Source organism: Chrysemys picta, chromosome 1, assembly GCF_011386835.1.
Source record: "Chrysemys picta bellii isolate R12L10 chromosome 1, ASM1138683v2, whole genome shotgun sequence".
Lineage (NCBI taxonomy): Eukaryota > Metazoa > Chordata > Testudines > Emydidae > Chrysemys > Chrysemys picta.
The window spans coordinates 165,115,017-165,131,930 of NC_088791.1; the positions used below are offsets into that span (position 1 = coordinate 165,115,017).

The window sequence follows — 16,914 nt, forward strand, 5'->3', positions numbered from 1 at the left end:
CTAGTTTTTGACACTGACATTGAATAAGATGTAAAAAGAAAAGTTTCCAAGTCTCCCTGCTTGTAGAAAAGACCTGTAGAATTTAAATGAAAATGATAATCTTTCTAAAAGGTTTTTGGACCACTATGTACAATGTAATAGAGAATTATATTCGTTCTGAGATATTCTAAAAGATGGTTTTTAAAAGTCCACAGAAAGATTTCATTCTTTTTTACACTCCAGGGGTTTTTAGAGCCATTTTAATTGAACCAGGCTAACTGTCTGTAGATCTCTTTTGGTTCCATCTCTGTAACAGTCTATATAATTTTTCCATAAAGGTTGAATGCACAAAGTAAGTTGTTATTGGAGCCTGTGAAGAAGAGAATGGAAGCATTTGTACTAAGACTTGAATTAAACAAAAAAATTTTCTGGAGGCAGTAAACAGATAACACGGGGAGATAGTTTCATTTGTTTAGAAGACCTTTAATGTGGAGTTATGTCTATGTAACATCAGTAAACTACACAGGTCTGCCATGCTTTTTGGGTTTAATTAATGCATCTCTGCTAACATGTTTGTTTTCTTAGAGGGATAGCATTTCCCAAAGTAAGATTATTTAAAAACAAAAAACTATTGTGTTGTTTCTCGTGATATATTTCACGAGTCAATTATAACCCAACATTTTTGGATAGAAGTAAAACTATAACTTTCTGTCACAAATGGGCTGGGCAAAGATTTTCTATGTCCAATTTTTAACACTAAACAAACAAAGGAGCAGAAATGGCAACTAGAATCAAGCTGGCAGAGCATTTTCTTTCTGCCTTCGCCTAAAAATGTGAATATAAATAAAAAAAATCATTAAAAAACAAAACAAAACTGTCCCTTTCAACTAAGGACTCTTGGCTGTATCTCAGACTTGAACAGAAAACTATTCTTTTTAACTAGGTGTCATAATGGGTCTATTATTGGTCAGGGTTAATTAATTGCATTTAGATTGTAGTGGGATGCCTTCCACAATAGCTGTTCATATTAAAATGAAATACAGGGCAAGTGTATGTGTGTGTTTTTTCACTACAGGGCTACTTAAACCACATAATGTGTTTCTAGCTGGATTCCTGTCTCAAACCAGTTTTCACTGCTTTGGAATCAGGCAGTCCTGAAAACACAAATGCTAGTGTAATATCCCCTATATCATCATCTAGTTTGGATATGTAATTTTGTAACTCATATGCAAAAACTATTATCTGGAATGGTAAGGAGGATTGTAACACCAGAAGAGAAAGAAAATGGTAACATATACAAAAATCTTATAAAATTTTAGATGCAGGGCAAAATTTTACATCAAGTCTCTGATTTCAATGAGGTCACGCCTAGGCAAAGAAGAAGATAATTTGACCTGCACTGTACAGTAGACGGTATGAACTTGTCATATTAGCAACCTCCTGCCAAAATGAGATCTATTATGATCTAAAGACTATGTGCTGTCCTCTCTTCAAGGATCCCCATACTCAGAATTTCCATTGGGATGTAGGTGAGGTAACCTATTGATTACAATGGGAGTTCAGCTGTGCATAGGGGAAAGCATATAGCACTAAAGATACCTAAATGGTGGCTTTGATGTCTTCTGAAGTATAAGTATTAATACTTATTAATGAAGATATTGAAATCAAATGATCAATAGTCAGATCGGGAGTGACAACCCTTCTAGTCCTAAATGTCCCCCAACTGTCCACCAATCTGGTCTTTGGTGTAATAGAGCCCACATCTTATGAAATGTAACATTTTCGTGGCTTTAATCTAATCAATGTGAGTTTGGAGAAGTTTTTTTTTTTTTTTTTTAAAGAGTCTCACTTTCTTCATACTGTATCTTAACCTTCCTGTAGCACTTTCTGTATATCTAATTCGCTACATGGTTTACTTTGCAGATAAACCAGAAGTGTTACACTGCAAGACAACTGGTGAATAAACACATTTGTTTAAACATAAAGTGTCTGTGCTAATTTGTTTCACAGGACTGATAAAATAAGTTAATTTAATTGCCTCAACTTTCCAAAAACTTTTATCCTTGTTAGGTAATCAAGGCTGTGGATGAAGGGTACCGCTTACCACCGCCTATGGACTGCCCAGCTGCCTTGTATCAGTTGATGCTGGACTGTTGGCAGAAAGACAGAAACAACAGACCCAAGTTTGAGCAGATTGTCAGCATCCTGGACAAGCTGATCCGTAATCCCAGCAGTCTGAAAATAATCACCAATGCGGCTGCAAGGTGACATGTTAAATTCTACATAGCACTTAATGAAAATAAATATTTGCTTTCTCCACCTACAGTAATTAAAATATGTTTGCTTTGTCCATCCACTTTCTCGGTTTTATCCATTGCTTATTTGCATGCTTGAAGGCTAGAGGAAGCTTTCCGCTCTCTGGTCAGAAGAGATTATTGTAAATAAAAATATAACAGCTGTTTGTTTGCAAAACCAGCTAATTTTAAGATGAGATGGAAAAGTTTTAAACTCGGGTAAATGAATATCTGAGCTGCAAGTCAGATAGGTTTTGATCCTGCAATGTGATGAAATCCCTGACCCCCCCCACTGACTTCAGCTGATGCTGAGGGTGCTCAGTATCTCACAGCTACTCTGATTCAACCAGTTATTTAAGCACATAAGTAACCCCATTAACTAGAACCCAGCAACTCACATGCTTATAATTAGGCAGGTGCATAAATATCTTGCTGAATTGTGTTCCTGAAAAGGTATGTGATGCCCCACTCTCTTCTGGCCTCATCCAGCAAATTACCTACACACGGGAGTACTCCCATGTACTTCGGTAGGACTAATATCCTTAAAGTTAAGCATGTACCACAGTGTTTTGCTGAATCGGGGCCTTAATAAGGATCTCATTTCTAACATGAATGCTGATACAATGCTTCTAATTGCATTAAAAAGACTCATTTACGATCCTGTTTATCCAGAGAGTTCTGGGACATAAGCAGTGTCCTGATGAAGAGGAGGGAATAACTGATGAATGCCGTGGCATTTGAGGACTGAAGCAGGATATGGTTAAATACCATAGTTCTGATTAAGTAGGGTACAGATTAACAGGTCTGTACTGCATATAAAATACCTGGCTCTTAAAGAGGCTGCTATGTAGAGGCTATGAAGATTTTAAGGCTGTTTTAAAAAGGGGTTGCGCCCTGATTTTAAGTGTAAATGCTGATCACAGGGCCCAGACTGACAGCCTGGAGTCTGATGTCCTATATCCACAGAATAGTACAGCCTGGGTAGTGGCAGTGTGGGTTACACATGTGTCACAGTAATGACCTGAGGGGACATCTTTTCAGGAGAGAGGCTCAACACAGTATAATATTAAATGTCCTTTAAAAGTGAATCCCAGGGGTTTATTCTTTTTTATCTGTTTTTAAAATATTTTGTCTTCCACAGCTGACCTAGCCCTTACTAGATCTAAATTCTGTTCCATCCTGGTGAGCTAAGGGGAGGTCATAACAAGGGAAATGGGGGCGGAGCTGTAAAAAACTTGGTTAGTGTTTAAGCCTGCTATGTAAATAGAATTGACCTGGCTCCTTTTCCTCTTGCCCCAAGCAGTGTTTTTTTTTCCCTGAGGTAGAAGCTTGCTAGTCTAATCACCTCTCTCCCACTAGTACACAAAGAAGAGAATGGGCAGAAGAAGGCAGCGATACTAATGGGCTTGCTTATTAAAAACATATAATGAGATTTGATTCTCCTGCACAGTAAATATGTTTTAATAATTAATTGCTGGGTTTTTTAACACATTGTGAATAATAAAAGTTTATTAGGATAGCTATTCCATGTTATATGGCTGTTGATTGTATTAAAACCAAATTAGTTTAAGCATTACCTTCCCCAGTTAAGAGTTTGTGCTAAATGTCTTTTAAGCCCCAGTTCAGCAAAAGACACAAGCATGTGCTTAAATTTAAGCAAGTGCATTAGTGTTTAGCTGCATTTGGAGCTGGGAATAATTTCCATATTTTATTTTGTTTTTAGTTTTGGATTGTGGGCATCAATGCATACGTTTTTCTAGCATTTAAAACAAAATAGTTATTTGTTTCATCCATCTAATACCAAACCCATGGACAGAATTCTTCTGTGACCCCTACATACCAAAGTATTCAGAAACTAGTTGCTACAGTTCAGGGGTGAGTTGCACCTGTGAGCTCTCTCTTTTCCTCTGCGGGCACTTTTTCCAAGTGAGAGACCTATATCTCAGAGAGTGGAACCCCATGGTTCACCCCACCTGAGACTGGATCATCAAGTTACAGCACTCCCTGTTTACTAACCATATTTACCTCAGCTGGCGCAACTAGGCATTGAGTCCTATTTTAGAATTCTCTCTGAGACCAATATGAGATTTCTGTGACTCAGGACAGCGTCTTCAAAAACAAGTGGGAAGTATTGGTGCATAGAAATGTAACAAGCAGAAAGAAATAAGGTTGAAACAATAACTGCCTCTATGCATCTTATCTGACCTAAACCTTATCCTTTCTTTGTCCATGTAGGTGGATTCTGCTCATCCCAGTCACCCCTTCTGAGCACGAGGCCCAGCCTGCAGCTCTCTGCAGGCCCTTTCTCTTAGTCCGAGACAATCTCTGAGTTCACGGGCAGACTTTTACTTGTCCCAAAGTTCCTCTGTCTGCCCTGGGACCCTGAGCCTTGTCCAAATTTATGCATCTTCACCAGTGGGTCAGGTTGAACTTCAAAGCAGTCGGCTCTCTGTTTTGTCCTTTAATTACTGGTGAATAAGTGATGCTTAGAAGAGTTAGTCCAGTCTTCCTGTGCAGATGCCTGCCAGGGTGTTTCTATACTGCAGTCAGGGGTATGACTGCAGCACTTCTTTGATCTAGCTAGCTGGAGTAACAATAGCAGTGAAGCACGGACTTCAGCTCAGGATAGCTGCTTGAGTACGTACCCAGGATCGCGGGTAGGGTTGAACAGTCTGTACTTCTTTAGCTTCACTTCTATTGTTACTCCAATTAGCTAGATCAAAGCAAGCTCACATAGGTCTTCATATGCTGCAATCTCACCTCCAATTGCAGTGTAGACATACCCTAATTGTGTGCTGGAATTTACCCTGGTGATCACATAACCCCTGACAGAATAGCAAACAGGGACATGTAGTTTTCATAACACATTCATTACCAGTACTCTGGCAAATCTCCCTTTACTCTCTGCAGGCATGAGAGGAATAGACATATGCAACAGGAAAAAAAGCATTATGACCCTCCCCCCCCCCCCACCCCCAACACACAATCCAAGTATCTAGACTGTGCCCAATGGGCTAGGTTGGAGGACTCCTCTCCCACAAGTTACTCTACAGCAGCTATCTCAGACTGCAGTAGCTCCCATGACACCTATGCCCTTGTCAATATTTAGGAATCACCCGTGGATCTACATTGCAGTAGCTCCCACCCCTCCTTCAACCCCCACTTCTGCCCTGCTCTTAAAATCAAGTTAATTCTGCTGCATACAGGAACCTCTAGGACTGCGGGTGGGTGTAGAAATTACCCCCGGATATAAGGATACAAATGATCGGAAATAATTTCTGTGGGAATATATTTTGCCTGATGATATTTTTAAAAAAGTTATTATAGATATAAAATCATCTTTTTTTATCGTTTTTAACCTTACATGTTTAAATGTGTTTGGTAATCCGCCGATATTTGTTTCAAATAATCACTACCTTCTTACATCCAAATTACATGCATATTACTATAGATGTGCAATATAACTTATCACTGTCCTCTGCTGCATTTCTTTCTCCCTTATGTTAGGCCCCAGTTCAGCAAAGCACTTAAGCATGTGCTTAGCTTGAATCCCAATGAAGTCAGTTAAGCATGTGCTTAAGTGCTTTGCTGAATCCAGGGCCTCAGTCTGCACATATTTCATACAGGTGTCCCCCTCTGCCTAAGCAGGAGTCTGTGATAAAAAATTAAGTCAAATAATATTATTGTGTTTAAAGGGATTGGGGTTCCTGGGTCCCACTCTTTTAGTCCCTTAATATAGTCCCTGATTCTGTAACCTTGAAAGGGGTCGCGGGTAGTGATATCAACTACTTAAATGCTCGCCTTGTGGCTTCCTGAATCTATCCTACCCAGATGGTACAGTGAAGTCTGTTGTCTCCTTGTAGGCACAGTGAATGGCCTTCCTGAGAACAGTCCCCCTGAAGGTGTCCGGGGGTCTCTCTTGGGAGCTATAAGAGTCACTGTCTGCTCTCTCAGCAACAGTCTAGAAATTCCTGCTTTTAAGACCTTATTCCACCCCTGACATGACTTACAGGGCCAGCCCACAGCAGCTCTTTAACCTCTTTATCACTGCTGTGGGGTTTATACACCCCATCACGCTTTCTTTCCCATGTGAAATCCATGTTCTTCAATTAGGTAGTCTTTTTGTGAAGTCTCTCTTTACTTAGCTGTTTATGTACTCTGTGGGCTCAGATGTTTATATCCCTTATGCCTTCTCCTGTACACGTAAGTGTCTAGTTTTGCAAACTGATGTAGAAACTGAATACGGAACAAGTGAAGTTGTGCAAGTCATATAATTTTGCCAAAGCATTGCATAACCTAATCATAATTTCCTTTCATTCACGTCCTGCTGTTCTCTCTTGATATCTGAGCATTATGTTGGTTTTTATAATTGAATCTCTAGGTTGTTTGGATATCTGTAGCCTGGAAGTGAGTTCATAGTTCTCCCAGTTTTCATCAATTCCATTATATTTGTACTTGGACTTATTATTTTTTGAGTCCAGTGTGTATTACTTTCACATAGATGAACATTTCACTCAATTACAAAGAGATGGAAAGCTTTCCAGAATTCAGTGAGTGAGTCAGAAATACTTCATCCATCCCGTAACAAGTTGGTGAAGCTGGAGGCCAACAGGGTTTGTTGATTCTTGTTTCATTTGTGAGACACAATGAAAACCAAGTATCAGAGGGGTAGCCGTGTTAGTCTGAATCTGTAAAAAGCAACAGAGGGTCCTGTGGCACCTTTGAGACTAACAGAAGTACTGGGAGCATAAGCTTTCGTGGGTAAGAACCTCACTTCTTCAGATGCAAGACATCTTGCATCTGAAGAAGTGAGGTTCTTACCCACGAAAGCTTATGCTCCCAGTACTTCTGTTAGTCTCAAAGGTGCCACAGGACCCTCTGTTGCTTTTTAATGAAAACCAAGAGTTGCATAATTGAAAATATTTCCCAAACTATAAAACTCTGAAATAGGCTTCTGACACTTCATTTTTTTTTGTCAGCTATTGAAGCTGATTAGGGATTTCTATAATTCTTCGTTTCATTGTCCAAAGTTTTTTGGCCGGATTTCAAGCAAAAAATTTCTCTATTATAGATGTGATGGCTCAAACTTTATAATACCATCACGGGCATAATCAGGGAGAGCACTGGACTAAATAAATATATATAAAATTAAAATACAAGTGTGTAATTAAAAATACATTAAAAGCACTGCAGTGACCCCAATGTGTCATGTTAATGGGCATATCATGGTGTCCAGGTAACATTGCACTGAACTGGGGGTGAGGAGCAGGGCTGGATTAAAGAATTTGTGGACCTGTGCACTATGGAAACCGGGTTCCCTCCACCCTTGCTGATAGGGGGTTCACTGCCCCCGAGGAATGTGACTGGGGGGAGTGCAAGTCCTACCCCTGGGGGTCTGAGGGCTGATGAGCAAGCCGGCTGACACTCAACCCCCAGCAGTTCCTGTCCCACCGGGCTGGCCCAGGTCCCCAGTCCAGCCCATTGGCTCTCACCACAGCATGCAGGCAGGACAGAACTTGAGTGTGCCACCCCCCACTCCATTCAAATTTAGCTAAGCCACCCTTCATAATTTAGTGGCAACTGGGTCTCCCTGAGATTGGAGTCTCTGTGCAAGTCAACGCTGGTTAATCAGGAGAAAGCGTATTATTTGCCAATGGCAAAATTTCTTAATCTCTTTGTGCCTCATTGTCCCTGTTTCTAAAATGGAGATAGGCTAATTCATAGAACTTGTCAAACAAACTGGGGGGGGGATTAGTGAAAAAAGTAATTTTCCCCATTTTTCTCCCCCCAAAATTGAAAAGTTTAAACTCTAAATTCTGTTAGGTTTTTACATTTGCAAAATTTCCTTCAGCTCTATAGTTGATCACCAAATTTTGGAAGGGAATCCCCCAAAAACAGATATTTTTCCTTTTCTGATTTGTTCTTTTCTTTTGAATTTTGAGATTAGAAAAAATTCTACCATCCTTACCTACCTCTTGGTAATGTGCTTTGAGAGTGACAAGTGAAAAGCTAGGAACTGGACTGAAACCACTAGTTCCATGTCTCATTCATAAAATTTCCCTTCTCTCAGCTCCTCCACACAATTTGCAAATCAGAAACTATTAGCAATTTTTAATGAAGGATAGATGTCACAAAACTGGTAGCGTTAATCAGCTCATATAGCTTTTTACAAGAGAGGCTACCAACATTTTCTGCTGTCTGGCTTTAAGATACTCCTGCCTGCAAGACATAACATATTTTTAAACAACTACTAATAGACTCTGAAGAACGAATGACTCTGATCTCAGGTAGGTCACTTAGTTTGTTGCAAGCTGGCGTGTGAACCTACCCCACAATAGCCTGCTGCAAACTAAGTATTGACATGGACTCCACTGACATGCACTTTAGTAGCTTCTTAGTACACTTTGATCTACCCTACTTCAAAACATTAGTAGATCTAAGTGTGCTAACGAGATGTTAGTGCACGTCAGCAGGGTCCTAATGGACACTTACTATGTAGCAGGCTCCTGTGGGCAGATTTACACCCCAGCTTGCTACACACTAAATGTTTGTGTAGGCAAGTCCTAAATTAACCTTTCTGCCCATCTGTAAAATATGGATAACACATGCCTTCTTCACAGGAAGATTAATTAGTTAATATTTGCAAAGTCCTTGGAAAATGAGAAGTGTGACATGCTGGCTAAGTATCATTAGTTAGTAGGATTCAGTTTCTAAATCTGCAAACATGGCTCTTTTTACAGCACTAAATCATTACAAAATATTCTAAAGGGCTAGTCATTGCTGCAAACTTGTTCTAATTTGGTAAAGTTGAAGGGCTTCAGCAAAACCATTTGATTGAAGACCAAACTGGGGATGACTCTTGCTTTATAGATCGTTATATTTCCCCTTCACCTCTCCTGCTTGTGGCCTCCATAAATGTAACTAATTCACAGTCAGTCCTCGCATTAAGGTAATTTTTACAGAAATAAAGCACAGGTCTTGCTCACAGAAGCTTGTGAAATGATATTTCGTTTTTGTTTTTACAAGCTGTCTTTGAATCTCTCCAAAGAGCGTGCCTTTGATATAGTAATCATCTTATCCTATTTTAAAGAGAACTAACATGTCCAAGTTTTATTTGCAGTCTGTCAAAGGCTTTCTGAAAAGTCATATAACTTAAAAAGGGGGTACTAAAATGACAACACCACCCCACAAAATGTAAAGCAGCGTATATTGTCCTTTATGCACTTAACAGGTTAAAAAGATATTTAAAATTGTGGTTTATACTAATATCTAAAATAAATAATTTTCCTGGTTAACTAATCCTTATTTTATGTGACTAAATCATAAATAAAATGTAGGTCCAAGTTCTGCTTTCAGGAACACGTGTAAATTCAGAGAAATTCTTCCGAACTCATTTGCACCAGCGGATCTGAGAGCAGAAATTTGTCCTTAATATTTCAGATAAGCTGTTAAAGTAAATGTGCAGAAAAATTCTTCAATAATCTTTTGACCTTTGGTCTTGCAGGTTGCAATGTGGGGATTGGCCCCTGTGCCTGCCTGCACAGAGTCCCATTATTTTCACTGGGACTCTGTGTTGGGGAGGAGTCTGCCCATAAATTGTAATTTGCAGGAGTGGCCATGAAGTTGCAAGTCTCCTACTATCATATATGTTTCATCATAATTCCATTAATTTGCTGGTTTCGGTAATAAAAATTAGCCAATCTTGTGCAAAAAACAACATTCTTTCCTGAACAGAATTACATGACTTTGAGCCCTAAAACTATTATTTTTTATTCATAATCATAGTCCTAATTAACCTTATTGAAAAAACAGCAAAAGTGGTGTTATCTCCAGAATATGCTGTAGTGTACCGAATATGCTTATCTCTTTACATTCCATTGGTTCTCTGTTTAAATATTGTCCAAGTAACTAGAAAGATAATCCATTTAAGTCAGCAAATGTTACTATATCTCAAAAAAATCAACTTTTCTTAAAAAGCAAGCTTGAATCCCTTTAACATAGTCCAGCATCTTGCAAATTCAAAGGATCAGAAGAAATTCTCTCCACAATGCAACTGAGAATGTATATGAAAAGTTGGGTGAATAATTTATCATGCATACTTTTCTGTTAACAAATACACCTCTACCCCGATATAACGCTGTCCTTGGGAGCCAAAAAAAATCTTACCATGTTATAGGTGAAACCGCATTATATCGAAATTGCTTTGATCCACCGGAGTGCACAGCCCAGCCCCCCCGGAGCACTGCTTTACTGCGTTATATCCAAATTTGTGTTATATCGGGTGGCGTTATATTGGGGTAGAGGTGTAGTTTGCAAACATCATTTAACTTTCTTGAATGTGTTATTAATTATTTGCAATTATTTCCAGGAATAATTTCTGTCAGTAATTCTTGGTGTGGAGACTATTTGTGAACAGTTTATTGCAAGTGTTGAAGCTGAAGGTGTCTTGGTTAGTTTTCATTGGACATGTAGATCACATGGTATCATTTCAGTTCCCAGATTGGTTAAACATAACATAAATGTCCAGTCACTCACATTTACAAATTCAAAGCTTCCCATAGCTATTATCCAGTGAAATCTGATATTTCTGTGAACATTCCTTCTTGAAAAGTAGTTTGCTAGAATATTTGTAGAAACCAAACTCAGTAGGGGTAGGAAACAGGGTCAAAGAAAAAATTAAAATGATCATTCAAGGAGAATGTTATGTAGTATGCACTTGGCTCTAGTTTTTACAACTGGCCTTACACTAAATCAGTCTCAGGTAGCCAAGCATCTTCATCCAAAGATGCCTTATTTCTGACACTAACTGGATGTTTTAGGGAGTTTTAAATCCATTTCTGACCTGCTTTAATTTTGGTCACTTGCTTCTCAAGGAATTTTAAGACTGATGAGTTGAGCAAAAAACCTCCGATTTTACTTGAAGCATTCCAACCAATGCCAAATGTACTGTTGTGTTCATCAGGGAATCATACTGGGCTTGTCCAGATACCAGTAAATAATGGTGATAATTTCAATCGTATTGAGATCAAAGAGATTTCTGCCCAGTTTTGCTCGTTGGCACTAACTCCCATTGTACTTAAAGAAGGAAAAGACTCTTTGCCATGACTTTTTATTCAACAGCCCTGGGTACCACGTCTGATATAAATAAATTGATCCTTTTCCCCATTAAAATGCTAAATAATTAGGACTTATGTCTAGTGTATAAATAAAACATTTGTTCTCCTTTTAGTGCCTCCATTTTGACTCTGTTTAATGAGATTCAAACAATAAATAAATTGGAGGTTGATTTATACCTTTCAGAATTATCAACATTGGACACAGGTCAGAATGTGACCTTGTTCTTCTTCAATTGTGTCCCTCTGCGTGTTCCACTTCCCCATGCGCCTTTGAGCAAAGATTTTGGTAGCTGAGCCTGTTTGGCCTGCTCGTGAACCCTACACATCCTCGTGACCTGCACTGAGGCTATAGAGGGCTTTGTGGGTTAACCGCCCTCTGGTCCTTCTCAACCGCCTTCAGCCAGAGATGGAGTTTAGTGTGTGCCTGTTTGCTCTTTATATTAGTAATTAGTTCTTTATTAGTAGTAGATTTCTGCTGGCTGAGAGAGGGAAAAGATTCTTTGCCAGGGCACTTTAACAGTGCCTAGGTTTGGCAGAATGCCACCTATTGAGACCATAAGTATGGTCAGGAGAAGATTTCATTATGACCCCATCCAAAATTTGTACCTATGGTTTCTTCTGAGTTTCACATTAACTAAATTATTCACCTTCCAGTTCTTTCTTTCTTTCTTTCTTTCTTTCTTTCTTTCTCTCTCTCTCTCTCTCTCTCTCTCTCTCTCTCTCTCTCTCTCTCTCTAAGCCCCATCAGTCTACACAGGAATCTGCCTTCCATACACTGTATGTGAAGAGGTCTTTAGTCCTTTACTTAAATAGAACTAAGCCATTCAGGAAAACCCCTAGACTCTGTTTCTATTGCTAATAGATCTAGGGGAGCTTCTGTCTCCACACAGAGACTTTCTAAATGGATCCATGGATGCATTATTGGCAATTGCTGTTCTGCTCAGGTTCCATCTCCCTTATGAGTGACTGCACTTTATCACAATCTACCCTAGAGCCTTACTCAAAGACATTCCAGTTGCTGAAATCTGCATGGCTGCAACATGATCCTTGGTACATATGTTTTCCACCCCTTTGTTTCACTCTCTAAGGTCAGATGCTGTAGTAGGTAATGCAGTTCTTTCTTCGGTGATGGACTCTGTTCCAAAACTCTACTGCTAGGGAGTCATCTGAAGCGAAGTACCCACAAGGATACTTCTCAAAGAAGAAGAAGAGGTTACTCACCTTGTACAGTACTGGAGTTCTTCGAGATGTGTGTCCCCTAGGGTGCTCCACTATCTTCCCTTCTTTCCACTGTTTTGGAGTTTCTTTGCTATAGAGAAGAAACTGAGGGCAGTTCGCCCATGTAGCTTTCTGTGACCTCAGTATGGGGCACAAGAATATGGAGGGTGTGTGCACGGGCTAAACGGGCACTGCTACCAAAAATCTCCAATCAAAGGCTCAGGGTGCATGCACACCTGAACTGGACAACCCACAGGGGGACACATTTTGAAAAACTCCAGTTACTGCACAAGGAGAATAACTTCTCCTCTTTGATTACTTGCTGTTTAGTGTGATTCGGAAGGGATCTATACTGTTATTCTCAACTCGGTATTCAGGGCTTTTACTGTGCAGCCCTCATTAGCATTAATGGAAATTCTAAGCTGGAGGTGCTAGAAAACAAACTGTGCAAAGCCATTGCCTGATATAGTAAGCATTAAGTCTGCCTTGAGATTCACAGTACAGCCAAACGTGAGATGTGATGTCTGCATAAGGCAGGTCACAGACACAAAATGGAACAGACAGGGAGCCAGTACAACATTTTATAAGCCTTCTAATTGCACTTTTTTCTCTTTTAAAGAGGTTATAGATTGTTTTAGCAATAATGACTGGATGGTGTTAATGGGCAGACTCTCAGCCAGTCGTGAATTCCCAAGAAATACCCTACACCATGACATCAGTTGCTTAATTGCATAGCTAACACTGCACTGTGTATAACAAGTTGAAAATATATTCCTGTACACAGTGGTGGTTTTGGCCTAAAACATCCAACGCTGGTAGCCAGTGTTGATCCTGCTGGGAAATTGTAAAGTGAATTATACTGACACTGAGGTAGGTGACTTGTTGAGTTATTACTTTACCTGGATACAGTGGGTTTGGGGATGGCTCCCTGGAGAGAGATGGCCTAATGTGTGGGCTGCGCAGCTCTGAGTGAGGAACTTTAGAAGCAGCCAAGGCTGAGAAGACTTAAGCTACTCCTATTATTTTCTTTGTTAATAAAGCTAGACTCCATGTAAATAGGATGCGGACTATGTTTTCAGAGCAATTTGGAAAATCTAAAAGGAGTGTCAGGAGATTTTTGTTTGTAAGACACACTGGAAAAGGGGTATCGAAAGGGGAAAAGAGGTGGGTCCTGAAATGGGTCAGGGAACAATAAGAATTGCAGCAGCAGATCTTTCTGCAGCGTATGGCAGCAGGCCTGGGCGGCAGCACACCAGGACCGGCAAAGACTTTTCCTGGAGCAGATGTTCCAGAGGATTGTCCAACTAGAGACACTGCTCAGACTAGCATTGGGTATTGACCTTTACCTGTCCAAGGGGATGACTTATAGGTTTCACTGACTCACAGCTGTCTGCGGCAGCAACACATCACCCCCTCTGTGGGGGACAAAGGAAGAGGATTACTAGGCTGTCTGTTTGGTTTTTAACAAGCGAGGCACAAGCGAACTGACCCTGAGCAAGATCCTGCCATCCTGGACTTCCTGGGGACCTTGGAAGAAAAGTACCAACAAGTTGTTTCAGGGTGAGCCCTTTTCTTTTGCCCAGCAGTTGGACAACTAGGCAGTGCATTGGCTCAAGCCAAAGGAAAGAACTGCAGGAGAACTGACTTATTTTAGAATAGGATTTGAATAGTCTGCTTTGGAGGATGCAGATAAGGGTACACCAGCACCAACTATCTAAGCTGGCAAGAGGCTCTTTCATGGAGGCTGAACTGTTCGGTAAACCACCAGGGCTGTGACTTCAACCCTGACCTGACACGTCATCCAAGGATCCGCTCAAGGAACATTTTGGGAGAAAACTAAAAGAGGTTGGACACTCTGAAGAGGCAGTGTCTAGGAGGACCCTTCCTGTTGTGTGTATTTTGCCTGTGGGCAATGGGGAGTGTAAATAAATCAAGGACTATCAAATGAGGCAGTGTGACTTTGAAGAAATGCTAAGGTCAAAACCAAAAAGGATGCTCATCCAGACTCTAGGTAGGCGCAAGCAGCCCTTCCTATGGTCTGTTCTTTATGTGAGGAAAATAGTACATGCAAAAAACTGTGTCCCTCTGTAGAATGTGACAATGGGGGCAACACATGGTCTTGCTGAGACTGTGAGCGCTGAGATTTCAATGTGTGTACTGCTTGTACAGATAAAGGAGGGTAATAACCAGCCCAGTGGACTCAGGGGGCATCCAAGCATTGGTGCAGGATCGCTGAATACAGCCTGAGCTACTTTGATTACCACCAGCTATAGAAACTCCAGACACATCCTTCATCGGTAATTGCCCTGACAATGGACAGATAAGGGGGGACCTCTCTGAACTCACATGCAGGTCTGGCCAATTGTGGAGTGTGACTGAGGTTACAGTTTTAGTCTCACCTGGGCACTGAGATTACATATTTAGTCCCTCACAGTGAGAGGGAACCAGAGATGCCCTGGGCCTGGCTGGGTGGAGGTCTATGTAAAAGAGTCGAGTGAGGCAAGTAGTTCTGTTCCCCCACCTGAATATAAAATGGGTGTGATGGCTGTCTGGAGGGCAAGGGTTTAGGGTGTAGACTGAGCAGTCCTGAGTGAGGAACCCCAGGAATAGCCAAGTCTGAGGAAAAGGTGTGAGCTGATCTTTAATATCTTGCATTTTTTTCTTGGTTAATAATGCCAAAACCCACGATGCAAAGTGGGGGGAAGAAAGCTTGTACTTGTAAAGAGTGTGAGCTGTATTTGGAAAGGAAGCTGGGAAAGATACCTGCTCGCAATTTCTAACTGGTGATCTATGTAACAATAAAGTGTACCCACTTTTGACCTCAAAAACAAAGAGGAGCAATAATCCAGTTTACTCTCAAACTAAGCAAACATGATATGAAATCTCAGAGGGAGAAGAAAATATGCCAAACAGCAAGGCAAATTTTATTTTAAGAACCATCTACTAATTTTACCAGAGGGACACTTTAAACCAGACATAAATAGCTGTAACTGCAAAGATTCTAGTCCTTAAGGTCCAGGGATAATTAAAGTAAACACAATGACTCTACTTCTCCTCAGTGTGACATTTATTTACTGGTCTCCTGTTGGGAAGCACATACACTCATGATTCCATTTGCTAGAGAAGATAAAACTAAAATTGCCTCACATGCACTCTGTTTTTCTAAGGTTGGAGATAACTATGTTGACCTTATCGTTAGTCCAGAATTTCAGTGCTTGAAGTTACTTACACCAGAAAGAAAGTCATTTTGCATTCAAAGCAATGTAGTGAAGGTGTCATTTCACTTTTTGTAAGAGAAAAGGGAATTATAGATGCCTGTTTTTAAATGTGAATGTATAAAGGATATTTCCAAATTTAGAAATAGGGAATTCGGTTGCATTGATTAGGTGAAAAAACAGAACATGAAATCCAGGAGGTAGTATATGGGATTTCTCTACCCAGCAGCAATATGCTATCCTTTACACAGAAGTAGTGCTTCATCCTTCTGGTGGTCTTGGCACCTGAATATTACAAATTGTTCTCTCTCTCTCATTGGATAGCTGGCACACCTATGGTAGAGATTTGTACAAGCAGGGACTGAAGTTCCTTTGTCGTTTATGTATTTATTTCTAGACATGATGTGCTGTGACAAAGTTCTTTGCATTGTGACAAAATCTATCTTACTGACAGCAAACCATGGTCTTATGTGCATGACACAAGAGTTTATTCCAGTGGTTAACACAATGGTCCAGTCCACTGAAAGCTGACTGCAGCAGGGCATTTTGTAGAAGGTACAATCTGGCATCTCACGGTTGAATTTGTCGCTGTATTTTTATTTATTTGGGGAAAGGGGTGTCACATGTCAGCAAATACGGGCCTCCAGCCATATACAATGCAAGAATGAATAGCATTGATAATTTTCTCCATGCCAGGGGATGGATAACAATTTGAAAATGTAGCGGTTGGGGAGTGGAGGTGAGGACAAAACAAAAAGAGCCTTAAAAAAAAAAGACGGGGAAATGTTCTGTTTCACTTCCCCTGAGCAAACATGCAATTTCCATGATTTCTTTTTAATGACTCTGTTCTGAAGCTGGTAGGTACTGATTTATGAAAAGCTGTAAAAGATCAGGTGGAACCCTGCAGGACGTCGTTTACAGCTGCATGGATTGCAACCCATCTAATTTGTCTAGTTAAGTGTGAGCTCATGGCACACATCACCCAGCCCATAAATTTCATGTTCAGACCTTCTGTCTAGGGGCTGGGTCAGGGGGAGAAAAATGCCGATGTGTGCAGATGCTCTGAAAGCCCAGCATTCCCTTGGTGCATGG

The 16,914-nt window shown here is 40.4% G+C and overlaps 1 protein-coding gene across 22 annotated transcripts in view; it reads left to right on the top strand.

Moving 5' to 3' along the window:
- The window catches only part of EPHA3 (EPH receptor A3), a 469,948-nt gene that overhangs the window by 440,888 nt on the left and 12,146 nt on the right, over positions 1-16,914 (top strand). For all 22 annotated transcript variants that reach the window (XM_065588996.1, XM_065588965.1, XM_065589035.1 and 19 more), the window contains one exon: positions 2,050-2,243. In XM_065588996.1, coding sequence (XP_065445068.1) covers positions 2,050-2,243 — 194 coding nt within the window. The remainder of the gene's footprint in view (positions 1-2,049; positions 2,244-16,914) is intronic.